The 21,127-nt window shown below is 25.9% G+C and overlaps 2 protein-coding genes across 2 annotated transcripts; both read left to right on the top strand.

Annotated features, from left to right (window-relative positions):
• Positions 1 to 1,656: 1,656 nt before the first annotated feature.
• PmUG01_13041200 (NOT family protein, putative) lies at positions 1,657 to 15,469 on the top strand (the record flags this gene model as incomplete). The annotated part of the gene is made up of 2 exons (XM_029007404.1): positions 1,657 to 15,161; positions 15,376 to 15,469. 2 exons carry the CDS (start codon positions 1,657 to 1,659, stop codon positions 15,467 to 15,469), a joined length of 13,599 nt encoding a protein of 4,532 aa, XP_028863797.1.
• Positions 15,470 to 17,231: 1,762 nt separating this feature from the next.
• On the top strand, positions 17,232 to 20,845 carry PmUG01_13041100 (cysteine protease ATG4, putative; the record flags this gene model as incomplete). The annotated part of the gene is made up of 3 exons (XM_029007403.1): positions 17,232 to 20,240; positions 20,571 to 20,670; positions 20,802 to 20,845. 3 exons carry the CDS (start codon positions 17,232 to 17,234, stop codon positions 20,843 to 20,845), a joined length of 3,153 nt encoding a protein of 1,050 aa, XP_028863796.1.
• Between the last annotated feature and the right edge of the window lie 282 nt (positions 20,846 to 21,127).

Genomic DNA, 21,127 nt, shown 5'->3' with positions numbered 1-21,127 from the left:
GGAAAATATAATATCTCGCACATTTTAACATGAGCATATAAAATATTGCTTAAATGTTGTATGCTCGCAGAAAAGTTATGTTATTTACGTTAATGGATAAACAGAACGCAATCTTTGCATATATCTTGTTAAATTTTAATATTTTAAAAAATGTGTGTACAAATGCAAATCAACTATACCCATAGATGTATGCTTTTTTTACAGTATTGTTATAACATTACTATTATATATTTTTTTTCATTTTCCCCATATTTAATGGTATATTAAATTAAAATGAAAAATTTTCTAAAATAATAAGAATTTCTACTTTTTAGTCTTTTTTTTTTTTTCCATTTTGCTCATTTTGTAAGTTTTACTTTTTATTTTGCCTTTTTTTTTTTTTTTTGTTTTTGCTTTTCGAATTTTCTCTTTTTTCCGTTCATATTTATTTTATATTTATTAATCCATTTTATTTTTTTTTTTTTTTTCTTACACTCCATTTTTAGTTTCCTTCAATTTTAGGTTATACCATTAATCTAGATGTTTTCTTATTTTTTTTTTTTAGTTATACACAATATACATATTGAAAATTTATATATATTTTTTTTTTCTACCTTAAATGATATACAAAAAAGTAAGGTATAAACTTTTTGAATGATGATGAATATTTTTTTAATTTTCCATCTTTAATTAAATTTTATCCTCTTAAATATAAAACATTTTTATAATTATATATATATATATAATATTTGTGTACCTTTTTTTTCATTTCATTTTATTAATTGATATATATAAATGAAATGTTTAAAAAGAAAAAATTATTCTAACAAGTGAGGCTATGTATAAATATATTTATATGGGACATATTACGTGTTTATTATATTTATGCGTGTACTATATATAATACCCCAAAAAAAAAAAAGAAAAAATGTAAATATTCCTTTTCCCATTTTAAAGTATATATATATTGCACTTTGTTACTTATATGTATATTGTACAATATGAATACATATAGCATGTTATAGCTTTATTATTATATATAAACAAATATTTGAATATTTTATTTTGTTAATATTATTTTATTTTTTATGTTGCATATTACTTATTAATTTCTTCGCTCTTCCCAATTGCTCTTTCTTTCTTTATCCAATTTTTTTTATACATTTCATCCTTTTATTTTTATACATAATCATATATATATCTTCACAATTATATACATTTAAAATTTTGCTTTTTTTAAAAGAGTTTTAAAAAAATAATTGTATATACGTATATATGCATATGTATATATACGTATATAATATATAACCTTTTATTTTTTTTTAACTTTTAAAAAGTGAAATCTGTGTTTAAATTTATATGATATTTTAAATTCCTTTTTTTCCTTTTTTTTTATTTTTTACGTTTGTCATTGTTTTTAAGTATAATATATAGTCCATAAATTTATAAAAGATTTAAAAAAAAAGTAATGCGAACAATTATAAGAAAAATTGGGGGGAAATGCACCTAACATGTTAAATATACATGTATTTGCATATGTATATATATATATATATATATATATATATGCATATATATCTATGCGTTATATATATTTATATATACATACATACATACATACATACATACATACTTGTACATGTTAACCATAAACATGTGATATAACATTACTAAAACATGAGAATGGAATATCATGAAAAGAGCAATTACTTTATGAATATAAAACAGCATTTTTGCTTTATTAAAAAAAAAAATAATTCAAATGTTAATGTGGAAAATGAACATGTAGAAAAGTTTATTTCGAATGATGATGAACATTCAACGAATAGCGAAAATGAAGAAGATATCGAATCAGTAAAAAAAGGAGGAAATAACGAAAGTATAGATAATCAAATGATCAATGGCAATAGGACTAGTAGTAGTGAGGATGTCAGAAACATTAGGTCTAACCATAGGGATGAAAACTTGAACAAGGAAAATAATAATAATTTAAACAACAAATTAAAGAAAAATTTGAGTACATACGCGGAAATTAACAGTAAAAGTTTGAGTAGCAATTATAGTAATAGCAGGAATAGTAATAATAATAATAATAATAATAATAATAATAATAATAATAATAATAATAATAATAATAATAATAATAATAAGAATAAGAATAATAATAATAAGAATAAGATAACTGCTAGTAGTAATAATAATGAGAATGATGATTATTCGAAGCCCTTACCAAGTAGCAAAACATACAATAATGGTAAAATAAATAGTATCTGCGCATCTAATCTTTGTTTAACTCAAAGGAACACGAAAAATAAGTTTGAATACATAGATAATATACATAGCAATATCGAACGAAAGGACTTGAACTGTAATGATGATAATAATTTACCTTATATAGTAGAAAAAGAAGTAAATGATAAAAGTTTAAGGAATCAGGAAAATGGTTCTAAATCAACAATTTTATCAACGAATTCAGTATATAATTCAAGTGCGAATAATATAGAAGAACAAGAAACTTTAAAACAATCTAACGAAATAGCACAAAAGGAACATGTGCATGTAAATAATGAAGAACGTCAAGATGATAATAAAAATAGGAGTCATATTTGCACGAAAATGGTAAGAAACAATTCAAATAAAATAAAAAGCGATAATGCTTTATGTAAAAATGTTTATGACACAAATAATACAAGTAGCAATGAATTAAATAAAAACTTCAAATCTGTCCCTAACGTAAGTAGCGTAACGCGTATGACAAAAAGTAGCAATATGGAAAATATCTCGAATATAAAAAATTGTAACGCCATATATGTTAATAGTACTAGCTCATTGACTGGTATTGACCCTATAATAGTTAATCATAAAATGGATGTCAATAAAAATGCAACTAACAATGTGAAGGCCGCAAATAACGATGAATTATCTGATGAAAGAAAATTAGTAAATATTAATTCTAATGCTAGTTGTTACAAACAGAATGATAAAAATAACAATAATAAAGGAAGCACAAGTAATAAGGGATCTGGAAATAATAAAGGTGGTAACCGTAACAGTAGTAGTAATGTAAAGAACAACGGAAACAGTAATGCAGGTGGAAATAGTACGAATTGGGGAGGTAGCAGTGGGGGTAACAACGGGGGTAACAGTGGGGGTAACAATGATGATGACAAAGATGGTTGCAATGATGATGTGAAGGATAGCAATAATGAGGATGAAAATAATGAAAAGAAAGAAAACAACAAAAGGAACAATAGAGGAGTTCATAAAAATAAAAATGCAAATGAGGGGGGAAATGACGAAGCGAGTAAGGATAGTAATAACAATAATAATAATAGCAATAATAATAGTAATAATAATAATAGTAATAATAATAATAGCAATAATAATAGTAGTAATAATAATAGTAGTAATAATAATAGTAGTAATAATAATAGTAGTAATAATAATAGTAGTAATAATAATAGTAGTAATATGAGTAGAGGTGATAGGAAGAAGAAATACGTAAAAGACAGTATCCATAAAAGCAAATATAATAGAAGCATTAGTAACAGTATGAATAATGTTTCTATTGCAGACTTATGTAACATTAGTAACGTTGGCAATGTTAACAATTCCAGTAACACTAATAACATTTGTAATAGTAACGACTGTGCATATTTCAGCAGTGGTAATGAAAATAACTTAAATAATAAGGGCCCCGGGGTGGTAAACCTCTCAGGAAAGATTAAGAAGGGAACGAATTACAACAGTATAAGTTCAACAAATAAAATGAATGAGTTATGTAATAACATTGGTAGTAAAATGTATGTCGATTCAGTTAATAGTTATGATAACAATGATAACATTATTAACGTAGATGAAAGTATGAATAGCTATAATGCAAATAAGGTAGATTTGAAAATGTGTAACAGTATAAGCGGAATGTATAATATGTGCAGTATGAACAATATGGGCATTGTGGGTAATATGAACATTTTGAATGGTGTGAACAATCCGAATGACTTAAACAGCATGAATAGCATCGGAAACATAAGTAACTTGAATAACTTTGATGATACAAATAGTAACGTTAATAATTTTTTTAGTATAAATAATAATGAATTTTTAAATATGTGCAACAATAATTTTCATTTGAATAATGGTGTAAACATAGAAAATATAAGTGCAAAATTTATTCAAATGGAAAACGTAAATAATACAAGTGCATTGAACAGTAGCAACAATAATTCTTTTAATCCTAATAATATCATTTATGAAACTAGCTATACGGAACAAAGTATGAAAGGCCGTATACATTTAAACAATATGAAGGAGCATTATATAAATTATAACAGCAATAACCATATGCCTCATAATAATGATGTCTTTTATAATGTGCATAAAGAAAAAATGTATTTAAATAATAGCAATAATGGTAACAAATTTCATGAAGATAAGAAAAATAATGACCTTTTTTTTAATAGAAATAGTAGTAGTAGTATGCATGAAAATTATGAAGACAAAATATTGCAAAATAATTATGAAAAAATGAATTTAAATGATATGAATAAGACGACAAATGAAAATATTAGCAATATATCGAAAAATTATTGGACTTATAATAAAGATAATATAAAAAAAGATACAGACAGCAAAATGAATATAAACCTAAAAGATAATATAGAAAATGATAAAGAAGTAAATCATAATTTAGAAGACAGTTTAAATTATAATGAAGCTAGCACATTAAATTTATTAAACATTGCATTTAATGAAATTTTTAGAGATAAAAAATATTTAATAGAACAGGTTATTACAAAAAAATTTATGAATAAACTCGCCATATTTTTGAAAGATGTTAATATGGATAATATAAAAATAAAAGGAAGGCAGATAAAAAAGTTGATACAGAATGAAAAAAATTCTATTAAACAGGAGAGAAAAACAAACAGAGAAAGAAAAGATGATACAACAACTCCCATACATGGGAACAGCGACATCAATTTAAATAATGAAATGCATGATCAAATGGTAAAGGGAAGCAGTGACAAGGTGATGAATCACACACATGATGAAAAAAACGTTGAAGATGCTAATAACAAAGAGAGGAAGAAAAGTGTGCACAATAATGCTACTATAGACGAAGGAAACAAAGTGGTTGCTGCGGATGACACAACCAATGTAACTGAAGCTAAGAAGGAAAAGGAACAGGAGCAAAAAAAGAAGAAAAAAAATAAAAAAGGTGAAAAAGGCACCAGTTTGAATGAAGTCATATCAAATGACGTAAATAATGGGAAGGATACGAACGATTTAGAAAACAAACAACAGTTTGAAGAAAAAAAAATAGATGGAAATAATCAAAATATGCAAGGTGAATTAAAAGAACAAAATAAAAGTAACGATAACTCATGCACACAAAATGCCAGAAATTATGCTGTTAATGAAAAACAGGGGAAAAATGCAAAAAAAAATAATGATGACTTAATGGATGAAGGTGTTAATGACAAAAAAAAAAAAAAACATTTAAAAGAAAGTGATAATAAAAAAGGAAATGCAGAATGTAAAAAAAATGCTTGCAGTAATGATGACGTAGCTATGAAAAATGAATCTCCCGTTGATAATATGAAGGTAGAAGAGGAAGAAATTAATGGGGAAGAAGATATAAGGCATGAAAAAATAAAAGAAGAAATAATCGATAATGGTAAAAGAAGCAATGGAGAGAAACTTAATGATGACGAAAAGTTAGATGAAAATTCTTATTTGAGTGAAAGTTCATATGACTATTTAAATGAAGATATTAGTGAGGATGACAAAAACGATGAGAATAAATACATCACTGGTATTAACGATAGGTATGAAGAAATAAAAATTGAGAACGATGTAATTATTAGAAGAGATATTTTTTTCTTTAATTTGTTGAAAATTATTATTAAAAAGAAGACATCAGAAGATATGTTAATATATTTACATTTGTTAAATGCAATAAAAATTGAAAAAATTTTTGATTATTTAATACAATTATCATGTGATATTTTTAATACCTTATTAAACATTATAGACATAACAAAAGATTCTTCTACATATCGATTGTTACTGAAAAATTTGGGAGCATGGATAGGCATAATAACAATTGGTAGAAACAAACCATTAATGTCAAAACATATGAACATTAAGCAGTTAATTTTATATTCATATGATAATGGCTATTTAATTGTTACCTTTCCAGCTGTATGTAAAATTTTAGAGAGTATTAAAAATTCAAAAATTTTTAGGCCTCCAAATCCTTGGACTGTTGGTATATTAAATTTATTGGGTGAATTACATGAGGCACAGTCATTGAAAACTATTTTAATTTTTGAAATAGAATTGTTGTTTAACTACTTTAAAATCAATGTGTTTGATTATTACAATAAATGTAATATTATTAAGTGTCGTGCTTTGCCGATTAATTCAAATGATTTATTTGTTCGAAATAATTTCAATGAAAATGCTACAATGAATATAAACAATTTATATGAAAATAATTCGAACAATTCAATCAACGCTATCAATTTTGTTAATGAAAATCAACTACATTTATATAATAACAAATCGTATAATACATGTGCAAACTGTTATAGTGAAAATTTTATGAATAGCAATATTTATGATAAGGCTAATAAAGGAATGGAAATATTAACAGATGTAGCTAGTGATGTTCTGATAAATAAAGAAGCGAGATTTAGCATGATGAACAACTACGTCACTACGTCTACCAATGCAGTTGCAGCTACAAGTGCGTCTGCCACAGGGAATAGTAATAATAACAATATGAATGTGAATTTGAATCATATTAATTTTAATAATAATAGCAACAATACTAACAGAAGCAGTAATATCAACAGTAACAACAACAATAACAGTATCAGTGTTAATAATAATAGCAGCAACTACGAGTTTTTAAGTTTTAAAAACTTAAGCGCAAATTTATTAAATAAAAGTAGAAAAAATGAAGAAATGAAGGATACAAATCATATAAAAGACCTCCCAGGCATGATTAACATTGATAGAACTATGAATTTGATGAATAATATAAACCAAATAAATAATATAAATATGTTAAATAATAACATTAATATAGCAAATAACATGTTCAACTCCTCTGCAGATATGACGATGATGAACAGTACCACCAGTGGTAATAACAATAGCAATAAAAATAGACATATGAGTCCGAATTTGACAGAGTCTCTATCAAAAAATTTTAAAAATTTGGACATTGGTTATAAATCTCTTAACAAAAATGGTATTCATAGCGAAATGATACTAAAAAACAGTACTAATAATAGTAATTATAATAATCATATTAGCCATAGTAATAGTAACGGCATTGGCAACAATAACGGTAACAGTAATAGTAGTACCAATGCGCAGAGGAGATTATCGGGAAGTAACAATACCAGGGAAAATCAGCCCATTTCCGTTTTTAATTATATGCATAATGAACCCAATTATAATCTCATGTATGCAAAAAATAACCACATCCTAAATAGCATGGAAATGTATTCAGTCGACAATGGCATTTATGTCAACAGTAATAGTAACAGCAATAATAACAGCATTAATAGTGTGGTATATAATAAAGGTATAGACTTCCCGCCACACACACTAAACGATTATTTGTACAGTAAAAATAGTATTAATGATAGCAGTGAAGATTTATTAATGAATGATTTAAAAGTTGTTAAAAAGAAAGAGAGAATGAACGAGATAGAATTTAAGCCTAGTTCCTTTAAGAATGCAGACTATGCTCTAAACAAAAATATAATGTCGTTTAATAATAAAAATGAGCAATGTTATAAAAATGTAGATATGAAAAATGGAAAAATAGGATCCAAAAATGATATTTATGACAATGTAAATAAAGACTCGTACGCCTCTTCATCTTCGAGTAATTTAAATTTGAAGAATGGTTATATAGACGCAGTTAGTTTAAAAAATATGTCTCTTAACAGTTTAGAAAAATTAAAGGCGATGGAGCTTAATAATTTCACGAGCAACGTCAGTGGAAGGAGCATCAGTAATAGTAAGAGCAATGCAATTGGAAGCGGTATGAACAACGGAATGAACAACGGAATGAACAACGGAATGAACAACGGAATGAACAATGGAATGAACAACGGAATGAATAGCGGATTGAACAGTGGAAGCAACAGGAATGAAGTGTCTCCTGCATATCTACCAGGAAGCAACGGGAATATGAATGTGAAAAGCCAAACCACTTCATACCAAGGAAACCTTAACAGCAGCAAATTCAACGAAATGTTGAACGAAGAAATTTTAGTTATATTGAAAAAAAATTTAATACTATCACCTAATATTATTAGCGTACTTAAGCTAAACCCAAAGTTTAAGGCATTAATTTTTCTCGCGTTCGATTCAGCAATAAAAGAAATAATTTCTTCAATTGTTGATAGATTTGTATTAATTGGATGTATAACAACAAAAGAATTAATTAAAAAGGATTTTGCCAATGAATCAAAAGAAGCTATTATACATAAGGCATCTTTACTAATGGCCACTAGCGTATCATCATCTCTTGTTTTAGTGTCTTGTAAAAAACCACTGAAAAATATTTTGATTCAAAAGTTAAGTAATGTAATTGAGGAAAATTTCACAGAACAACAGAACAGCTCAATTGTAGATGATATTATAAAAACATTAATTAATGATAATATTAATATAATTTATTTAATTATAGAACAGGTAGCTATTGAAAAGTCGTCCATTGAAATTGAAGAAATTATGAAGCCATTTTACACTTCTAGAAAATATGCACGTATTCATAAATTAAATATAAAAGAAAATGCAACAAACAAATATTATAATGCTCTACCAGCATTTTTAAAAGCGCATAATTTGACATTAAAACATATTCAAGTATATAAAAATTTTATGAATTTAAAAATTTTTAAAAACTTACAACACAAATTATTCTCAATTAATTCAATGGATCAAGATTATTTCCTAAATGAAAGTGAGAACATAGGATTTAATTATGCAATTAACAAGAATAATGAGAACATACTAAATGACAGTTCTTCACACATGTCTTACTGTAATAACAAGAAATTTATCGCAAATCCTTTGGATGCAAGAGATGCAGAAATGATTGATTACAACAAAGAACAGGAAAGCGATTATATGGAAGCATTAGCCAAAATGAGTAGAAGAGAGGAATCGAAGGGGGACAATGAAAAAGCGAACAGATGTATGGAGGAAAAATACTACAATGATAATAGTTTAGACGACGACGATAACACAAACAGCAATAGTTTATCTCATCAGAAAAGTTTATCTAACATAAATTATGCAAACAGTGCTGTTAAGTTCATTCCTTGCAAAAATAATAACATGAAAGATAATGCAAATTTTCACTTAGGTAATATGAATAGTAATAATAATAATAATAATATAAGTGTTAATACTAATGCTAATATTAATGTTAATAATGTGAATTATATGAATAACTTAAATTTATATAACTCTTCTAATAATGCTTATTATATATATAAAAATCCCAATAATTATTATAACTGCAATAATTATAATAATAATTTTAATACAAATAATAGGTATGTGAACATAGATATTATGAACAACTCTGGTAGTGCTCAGGTGCATAGCTATGAAGGAATTTATGCTCATTCTGCTAATAATTTTAGTGAAATCGAAGCCGTCGGAAATCTGGGAATAGTTAAGAATTTCGAGGGAAGGAGTGCTATGGACGATGCCCCTGCAAGTAATGGTCCTTTAGATTCATTTTCAGTTTCAGTAAGTAACAATGGTAGTTACGTAGACAAGTCATCCAACAGCAGCAGTAACATGAATGGTAATATAAGTGTGTACACCCATCAAGATTCTTTTAATAACTGTGTAAGCAGTGAAAATGCATTAAATAACAATACAGGGAGTTCCATTAATAGTAGTTTCATGAGAAATATGAAGTTTTTCAATGCGAAAACGAGTGTTAAAAATGCCACGTTTAATCTTGAACACAGCAATAATAAAATGTCCGCATGTAACAGTTTTGTTGATAACATTTCAGGTTATAACAGTTTTACCAAAAAGGACTCGGCCGTTTGTAGAAATATGATGAATATTGATAACCGAGTCGCTGGGAATGGTTCCTTAAGTAAGTCAACGATAAGTGATGTTATCCCTAGCAGCAGCGGGTGTGATAAAAATATGTACATGATGATGAATGTGGAAGCAGAAAAGAGTAATAATGGTAGTAGTACCAACGTGAATATTAGTAACAGTAATAGTAACAATTATAGGAGTAAAAGCCGTAACAGTATAAGTAGTAGGAACTACAGTAACAACATGTGTGGTGGTGATAGAGACAATAACGTAAAGAGCAAAGAACCCAATAGCGGAACGACCAGTAATGTGGAGCATAGCGAACATTTTAGCATAAAGTTGAAGAAAATTAAAGATATAGATTTATCGTGTAAAAAAAAATTTCTCTTTTTCATATCTGAAATATTTATAAAAGAAAATATGAAAAAAATAAATATAAAAGAGATTATATCTATTTTTGAATTCTGTATGGTGAGCATTAAAGAATATGCAAAATATCTTGTTACATTTCCACCAATAATTCCCACGGTAAATACTTTTAATGACTATTGCAATATTAAAACACCATTTTTTAAATTTGAAAAAATGTCATATACTGATGTTCCTTCTCTTTTGTTAATATCATGTTTATCAACGAACCATGAAATTTTCGTATTTTGTAAAATTATTTTTCATATATGTGAAAATTCAGGAAATAAAAATGAGACTTACAAAATTATAGGTACAAAATTATATAAATATATACAGGAGAACATAAAGGAAAATAATATAAATTATACTTCACATTGTTATAGCAAAAATGAGGATATAATAGGGATTGTAATTAAAGAGCAAAAGACTGTTGACGAGAATGGAGGTATTGTACGTCCCAACAACGGTAGTAATAACAAAGTTCCATATCGGACCGAAGAAAGTGACTGCAACATATCTAGTGGTTATAGCATGAATAGTAGTGGTATTAACGAAGCAAATATCCTTTTAGAAATTCAATTATGTATATTAGATTTGTTATGTAGAAAGAGCAGAGAATTAAAAAAGTTAATAACTTCGTACGTATTAAACTGTTCTTGTCACAATGTAGGCCATATTTCTTTATTTATTCGTTATAATATTATATATTATAAAAATTTAGATAAGAAATTGGCAAAGTATCTAAGAAATAATATTACTACAACTCACATGAAGATTATTCATTTTTGTAGTGAATTAATTTTTAATTTAATAATCATAAAGAAATATTTAAAACCTGAACATTTAAAAAAGACTATTAAAAAATTAATGAAAATTTATAAATTATTATCAAGTGAAAATAAATGTATGGCCATTCCTCATATAGAAAATATGCAATTAAAAAATAGTAAAGATAAATTAACCGAAATGTTTAGAGAAATTAGGAAAATGAAAAAGAATAAAAAAAGTATGGAAGAAAAAGGATCCATTAGAGTGTTAAGAACGTTGACCGATTATTTAGGTATATCCAAAAAATGGTGTAATCAAATGGGGGAAAAAAAAAGAAAAAAAAAAAAAAAAGGAAAAAAAATCGAAAAGGTAATGGAGGAAGAAAAGGAAGAAAAAAAAAAAGAAAAAGATAAGGAAAAAAAAAAAGGAAAAAGCATGAAACAAGCTACACAAGATGAAAAGGATAAAGCGGCGAATTCGGATGAACATGAAATAGAAGGAAACAATAACATCAACGAAAAGGAAGACAATGGTAGGGGAAAAAAAAATGCGCGTAATGAAAAAAAAAGTAAAGGAGTAACAGAAGAGAATAAGGAAAAAGAAGAGCACGACAAAAATACATCTGAAATGAATAGAACAAAACATAAGTATTATCCCCCATTGGTGGAGCGAGATAACGAACTGTGCAAAAATTCTGAGGAGCTCCCACAAAACGGCTTCCATAGTAGCAGTAATAAACATTTGAACATGCTGTCATTAGGTTCAGTTGTGCATAACTACAGTAAAAATAGTATAAACAATAAAGATAGTATGAATAATGAACCATTTTTATTAAATAATGTAAAAATTCAGTATAACCACAATAATGTAGATGAATGTACCATGTTTTTACTGGAAAAGATGAGCTATGAAAATAAGGCATTCAACACAGAAGAAATTATAGAGAAGAAAGTTATTGGCAGAAATAGTGATAAAGAATATAAAGAAAATAATAGCGAAATTATGAAATTAAATGTATCAAATATGAATAATGATAATAAAGTACAATATTGCAACAATCATTTAATAGACGTTTCTGTAAAAAATGAAAATTTAATTACAATGAACGAAGGAACTAATAATCTCAGTACCGTATTTAATGAAGAAAATAAAGAACTTCACAATAATAGTATATATGATAGTGATCATTTGAGCCATTCCTTAATATTCTCAAACGAATCAAATAACGATGACACATCGTCTGATTATTCTTCATCCTTTTCGTTAAAATCGTATTCAACATGTAACGGAAAAGAAAACGAGATTGTATTACAGTCCTCATTTTCAACTGATTCATGTTCAACCATTTCGAATGTATCAACTATAAGCACTATATCATCTAAATATGATTCGATCGAACCAGAATTACAAAACGAAATAAAACGAAAAATATCAGATAACTATAAGAACAATGTACTAAACAATATATTAGGTCTGCAAGAGGTAAATGAAACGAATAAAAAGTACCTAAATAAAAAAACATACTACGTGATGGATATATTTAACGAAGATCCTATAAAATGTAAATATTTACCTTCTCCTCCAGTAGTAGATGAAGAAAAGGGAGTAATTATTGCTTGTTTATTTGCTGAATGGTATTTTATATATAAAAATTATTTAAATATATTAAAAATGAGTATATCAAATGATATGCAGGAAATTATAAAACAGCAACATAGGTTAAAATGTGTAAAATTTTTTCAGAAATTATCAAATCTGGGATTTTTAAAGATGGATGAAGTTAGTGACCAATTTTTTTCTCATTCCATTAATATATCAGTTAGTATTGCTCTGTATAATTTAGAAAGGGATACTATTGTTTGTAATGAATTAGTAACGGGACGAAAAATGGGTGAACAAAAAAGCGATAAAGGGATTGAAGTAGAAGAGGAAGGGGGAGGAAAAGATTTAAAAAGTAAGAAAGAGGATAAACAATTTAATGACGAACAGATAGAAATAAGTAATAAAGTGAACAATTTTGAAAAGAAGAATTATGAAGGAAGGAAAGGATTGGAAGAAAATTTAGGAAAAAATGGATTAGTCGAGGAAGGGCAAAACAAACAAGAAATGGAAAAAGGGGGTGAGTGTACTCCGAATGAGTCAGATAAGGTACAAAAAGAGGAAGAGCATAGTGAGAAGGAAAAAATAAACAATGAAATTGTAAAATATAAAAATGATGTGGATCTAAAGGAAACACAAAGTACTAGAGAATTATTAAATTATAACTATATTGATTCATGGTCTAAAATGATTGTAACAATGCTGACATTAGTACATATAGAACAGGTGTCACCAGTATTCCTATTGCAAAAAGTTTTAAATGTAATATGCAGAGTTATACATAAACGATGTGAAATTGAAAGGAAGAAATTTAACCAAAGACCTTATTTCAGATTATTACACTGCTTATTAATTGATATTAATGAGGGATGTATGCATTCAAGTGACATCTTAATACATTTAAATTGTTTTGCAAAATGTTTTGCTTTGTTATCACCACTAAGAACTCCTGCATTTTGTTTTTCATGGTTGGAACTAATATCATCAAAGTGTTTTATGCCAAAATTATTATCAAATATTTGTGGATGGGGAACATACAAAAAGTTATTAATTGCACTTTTTACTTTTTTGAAATTTTTTTTAAAAAAATTACAAATATCTAAAGCAATAGAAACACTTTATTTAGGTACTGTAAGAATACTTCTTGTATTATTACATGATTTTCCTGAATTTTTATGTAGTTATTATGTTACTTTCTGTAGTCTGTTTCCTATTAATTGTATTCAATTACGAAATCTCGTTCTATCTGCATTTCCAAGAAATATCAAATTACCTGACCCGTTCATGTCAGATGTAAAAATTGATTTATTACAAGAAATTAAGTTAGTGCCAAAAATTTTGACAAATATTGTAATTCCTCTTTTTAAAAATAATTTAAAATCTTTAATTGATGAATATTTTAATAAAAAGGATTTTTCGTTACTGTTTCATATTCAAGAGAAATTATTTTTACCAAAAAATAAAATTTATCAGACCTTTGTTAAATATGATATAGATATTATAAATTCGTTGACCTTGTATGTAGGAACATGTATATGCAAAGCTAAGGTAAATAACTTATTTAAGTTTAATAATAATTGTGATCCTGTATTGTTAATGAAATACCAAGAAGATTGTCTTGATGATGTAAAAGATATTTTACAAGAAATTGTTCTAACTAGTGAGTCAAACATTTTAAAAAAAAAAAAAAACATAATTTCACTAAATGCTGGACAAGATAAAATTGAAAAAGATAATAACAAAAACGCGGATCTGAATTTATCCAAAAAATATGTAGAACTTATGCAAGAAAATAATGATGAAAAAAGTAAGGGAGGAGGAAATGCATCATCATTCTTATATCTAAGCACAGATAATAGTGCATTATTGAAGGAGTGCACAAATATTAATAATGATGATAATAGTGTAAATAATGATGATGATGATAATAATAGGAATAATAACAATGATAGTGGTAGTACCACTACTAAGTGTAATAACAACGAACATAATATTAGTAAAGACAACTCTAGGATAGTTACAATTGTTAAAAACAACCTAGCGTATACATTATTTTTATTCTTATCAAAAAAGATGGATATGGAAGGCAGATATTTATTATTATCAAATATAGTTAACCACATTAGATATCCAAATTCGCATACCCATTACTTTTCTTGTCTTATTTTATTTTTATTTTCTCAATCAAATGATGTACTTATTCAAGAACAGATAATTCGAGTTTTACTGGAACGAATTTTGGCTCATAGGCCTCACCCTTGGGGATTATTAATAACGTTTATTGAATTAATTAAAAATGCAAAGTAAGATTTAAAGATATTGTATCAGCAAGAAATTTTGCCAAGTCATATTTTTTTTTACAATATTGTATTTAATTTTGTTTCATGCATTATATATATATATATATATGTGCATAAAAATATGTGCATAATGTATGTATGTCTGTTTTTGATTTTTTGTGTACAATCGCGTATATGTACGGCGCACACATTATATTTTACTTTTATTTTGTTGTAGGTTCCATTTTTGGGAATGCCCATTTGTACATGCTGCAACAGAGATAAAAAAATTGTTCCAGTCGGTTGCCCAAGCATGCGTAGGGCATGTTTAATGTTACAACTTTTTTTAGAAACTTTTAAAGTTACATTTTTAGTATTTTTGTTGAATATATATATATATATATATGTGTATATATACATGTATATGTATGCTTACACTTATGTACATACGTTTCTGTTTATATGTATACATATATGCGTAGTTTTTGTTAGCCCCATAATTAAGTTTTCAATACGTAAATTTTATTTGTTCGGTTCATATATACATGTTATAATATTTTCGAAATATATCACAAAAGGAAAAAAAAAAAAAGTAAAAATTGTAAGTTGTATAATGTGATGTTAATTATTTGTTCACATTTTCACAAATTTTATTTTTTTTTTAAGTAACATATTATTTTTTAATTTATTATTGTGTGTTAAACGTATATATATAAGTATGTATTATATACATGCCTTATGCTTTATTTTTTTTACCCCAATATCTTTTTATTAATATTTATATTGTTTTTGGTTTTTCATTTTTCTTGTTTCATTTTTTATGTTTCATATTTCATGTTTCATACTTCATCATTTTTTTATTATATTTTGTTTTTTGTTACTTGAATGTTCAATTTTTTATTCATAATATTATTATTTCAGTGTTTTTTTACAAAAATGTCATTTTCCCCAAAAACTTATTTTATACTTTTTTTATATTTTAACACAAATTCTGATTTGAATTTTATAAAAATAAAATTATTTAGTAACACTGAAACTACATTTAACCGAGTTAATATAAAATACTATTCCGATTTACGTATGCAAACAAGTTACTGTTCCAGATGATATGAAAGTTTTTTCTTTTTAAGTATAACTGTAACCAAGTAAAAACAATTCATGTAAAAATATGGTCAATATTTTATTTTTTTGAAAAGTAAATTGTACACATATATATATATTATATGTATATATACTCTTAACAAATCGCCGTTTCGAATTACCATTAAGTATATTTCTATTCATTAATGTATTCGTTATTTTCACGGTCATATATATAAAATAAATATCAACTTCTATGTATGTTTATTTTTTTCTCTTCTGGAAATACGAATAATTGACTTCCAGCATAACTATATTTTACAAGGAAAAAAAAAAAAGACAAGAAAAGAAAAAAAGGAAATTTTTTTAATAATTCGTAAAAGTACTTTTATGAATATACATTAAGCGTACTTATGAATATCGATTTAAAACCTTTTAACTCTATGTACATTAGTGCGTAATTCCTTATGAACTTAGAAAATATTCTTTTTTATTTTAATATGTATATTTTATAATTGCTAATTGCACCTTTTTTTCGATAAAACACCTGTTCAGAAATGTAAAAAAAATTAATAAAATTTATTCCTTTAGAGCTATATGATCCGGGGATGACTGTTAAACAAAATTAATTTAAAAGAAAATCAAGAATAAGTAAAAAACATTTCAGTGAGCCCTAATGGCAGCTTTATGAATTATATTGAAAGTTTCATCGCACGCCTACAAAAATTACTACACTGAATTGTATATATATATTATATATATTTATGTTAACTCCAACTTAAATATCTATATTTTTTCCTTTTAGTAGTAGTATAAAATGAATAATATTGGAAAATGTGTGGTACGTTATTTTAATTTATTTTCGAACAATACGTGTGCATATCAGTGAGAGGATATTCAGTAAAGTATAATAGCGAATGAAGTCTTTTTTTTTTTTTTGTAATCATTTTTTTTAATTTATAATTTTGTATTTTTCGTACTGTAAAATTATATTATTAAGGATTACCAAAAGCAATGGAGTTAGGAGAGAGATTATTGGAGCATAAATATAAAAAAGGACAATATGGAAAAAAGACCAATAAAAATGTTGTTGATCAGAATAAACACTATAGTAATAATATAATATTGCTCCAGAAACCAAAGACAAACAATACGAATATTACTAACATTGCTAACATTGCTAACACCGCTAATATTGCTAACACCGCTAATATTGCTAATATTGCTAGCCCTAGTAGAGCAAACCAATCTTTGAAAAAAAAAAGAAAAAATAGTTTAAGTAAATATAAAAATAACATAATAAATATAAATAAGAAAAACGTTGAAGACGTGCGTACTCATCCAAATGTATCAACAAATAAATTCATAAATTATTTAAATAATATTAAATACAACTTCTCCCTTAAGAGATATTTTAAAATGTTAGTTAATGTTTCAATTTATAATTATTTTCCCTTAAATTTACGGAACGTATCAAATGATATTTGCATGTGCGGACAATATTTTAACCTTAAAGATACAGAAACTTTTAAGTTCTTTTTAATTTTATGCAAATCAAAGGTACTGTTTACTTATAGATCAAATTTCCTTCTAAAAATTAGTGATAGCTGGAATTTCGCAAGTAGTAGTACGAGCACGAGTAGCAATAATACAACAGCTAACACAGCTGCCACAACTGCCGTTAGCAACAGCACAATCATCGAGGTTGCTACTTCTAGAAGCAATAATTCTATAATTAATAATATTGTTGATTCTACCCGAAACAATGAAATCCTTAGTTGTAGTACTAAATGTGGTAGTGTCTATTTTAACAATATAGAAAAAGTCCTAGAAAATATAAAATCACTTGAAAAGATAAAAGAAAATAGGACAAAAAAAAATAAAACAAGGAAAAATTTATATTATAAGGAAAGAGTAATAAACTTTACAAATATACCTGAACATTTTATAAAAAAGGTTTATTTTGATGAAAAGGAATGTTTTTACATAAACTTTGAAAAGTTATCAAAATATAGCAGTAGCTATTGCTTCAGTAGAAATAATTATAGATATAAAAACAAGTACAGAAGAACATTTTATAACAATAATTATATACAGAATAATTATTTAGAAAAGGAAAATGCTAAAGACACTCATGTAGTATATAGTACAGATGGTAGCAGTAACACAATAGCATATGTATATAGTTTTGAAAATAATTCCCATGTTTTTAAAGAGAATAAACAACACACTGATGATCCTGACAATTATCACTACGAAGCAATAAAATACATTAACAGCAACGATGATGTTAATGATGATGCCCCTCATGTGAATGGTCACTGTGCTGAACAAAAAGATAACAGCACAAAGAAGGAATACTTGAAAACTTATATAAATAGAAACTGTAAGGAGATTGTGAATGATGATAATACATTTAATGAGTATAATAATAATGTTATTAAAAGAAAGCAATACAAAAAATTAAAAAATTTATACTTGAAGAAGGGGGGGAAAAAATATGTTATAAATAGTAAGATTAAAAAATACATAAATACATTATTTAAAAAAAGGAAAAAAAGGAATAAAAGCAAATCAAACAAACAAGGTGATGATACCATATCTATTTACATGAGTGATAGGGGTTGGGGGTGTATGATAAGAGTAGTTCAAATGGTTCTAGCAAACATATTAATTAAATACCAGATATCCAAAAAATATGCTTTCTTTCATAATATAGGTGATTATATATTTTACAAAAATTATTTAAACAAGTTGTACATAGAAGGAAATGAACGTAAAAATGGTCAAGAGTTTACTAAGGATGATACAAAAATGGGCACTACTGAAAATGTTAAAAAAATAGAACAAAATAATAAGAGCACAAGAAGAAAAGAAATAAGAAAAGATGTAGAAAAAGGAATGGAAATTATTAATGCTATTACAAAAATTCCATATGAAGAATGCACAAAAAAAGAAATTAAGGAATCAGATAATTTTAATAAGAAAGTACAAGCAAAAGTACTTCCAAAAAATGACAGCTATTCTTCAATATATAATAATAGCAGTTATGCTTCTCCTAACGAATTAACGTACTATTCAAATAGGACAATGAAAAATGCAGATGATGTTACCATTAGTGATATTCATCCTGTGGATACATATTCTTCTGAACGACACAATACAACTAAAAAATATAATAGCTCATGTTACTATATCAAGAATTATGAAAACTTTTTAAATGATAATAATGAAAATGTTAAAAATATGGAAATTAACAATTCATTAGTTTATTATGTATTACTACAGTTCAGAGATATAGAAAATGCTAAATATTCCATACAAAATATTATTTATGAAACGATGAAATATAAAAAAGTTGCTCAAAAAAACGTGCAACACCTTGTGTATGAATGGTTAGGACCTACTAGCAGTGCAATAATTATTTCAGATTTAATTAATAAAAAGAGAGTTCAATTCTTAAAAAAAAAAAAAAAGAAAACCTCTTTAAACCATGAAAAATATACACTAGAAAATGATATAATTAGCAAAAGCAGTACTATCGAAAAAAAAAAAAAAAAAGAAGTTTATCCAGACCACACCACCAAAAAGAGTGCGAAATGTGTATTTGTAAAAAGAAAAAATGGACATGCATTTTTTTCTTCAGTATTTGAAACAGGTGTAATATATAACAATAAAGTCTTAAAATTTTTTCAAATTAAACAGAACATATTTATAATTATATGGGTATGTCTAAAATTAGGCACTGATTCTATAAACATTGCGAAGTACAAACAATCAATATTATCTTGTTTTCGTTTAAAACAATTTCAAGGAATAAGTGGTGGAAACGTTCATACAAGTGCTCATTATTTTTACGCAGCAAATGAAAACGGCCTTTTTTACCTTGACCCTCACATAAAATGTCAAAAAGCTTTTACAGATACAAATAATAATATGCATTCCGAATTTTTTACCAAAAAGATTAAGTTCTTACCATGGGAATATTTGAATCCATCGATGTCCCTAATATTTGTTGTTGAGGTAAGATTATACATGAATATATGTGTATCCATATTTCTGCGTACATATATATATATATATATATATATATATATACATACATACGTACGTAAATACGTATGCCTAATGTAGATAGAAAAACAAAAATAGTACTTAAAAATATTAGGAAAGGAAGAAAACAGAATATTATAAGTATATGTCTTATAAGGAAATAATTTCACTTATATAAATTGCATATATATTAATATCTACATCATAAACGCTTATGATATTTAATATTTTACATGCCACTGTTTAGAAAAAACGTAACACATAATTTATTTTAATACTTTTTTTTTTTTTTTCGTTTAGTCGAAGGATGACTATTTTAATTTAGTTCAAAACTTGAAATTAATCGACCCAAGTATATTTGAGGTTTACGATAAAGAACCACTATATACTTTTAGAAACGGTAATTCTCGAAAATAGAAAAAGAAAAAATTTACGAAATGAAATTTTCATATTTTAATTAGTTATTTCAGTGTGCGCGTATATATATATATATATACGTAAATGTATGCGTATTTAAATATTTATTTGTAGAATTAAACTTAGACACAGAAGATTCAGGTTTAGTTATGTTGTAATTTTTTTTATGTATTAATATTTATAAGTTTATGGACCTATTTTTAATTCTATCAAAAAAAAATAGGGGTAATTCAGACATTTATTCACAATTCTTCAAATTATTAGGTATAACGTAAATAATTGTACATATGATCGAACATAAGTATTTATTTATTGAATTATTTTCCTTTTTACATTTCATTTTTTGTGTGAAGAATTATTTTTTCTAATTTTTTTTTTTTTTTTGGAATTAAAATTTGGCGTGATTTTTTTTTTTTTTTGTTTATTTTACTGCTTATATT

Source organism: Plasmodium malariae, assembly GCF_900090045.1.
Source record: "Plasmodium malariae genome assembly, chromosome: 13".
Classification (NCBI taxonomy): Eukaryota; Apicomplexa; class Aconoidasida; order Haemosporida; family Plasmodiidae; genus Plasmodium; species Plasmodium malariae.
This window is presented reverse-complemented; position numbering and strand designations above follow the sequence as displayed.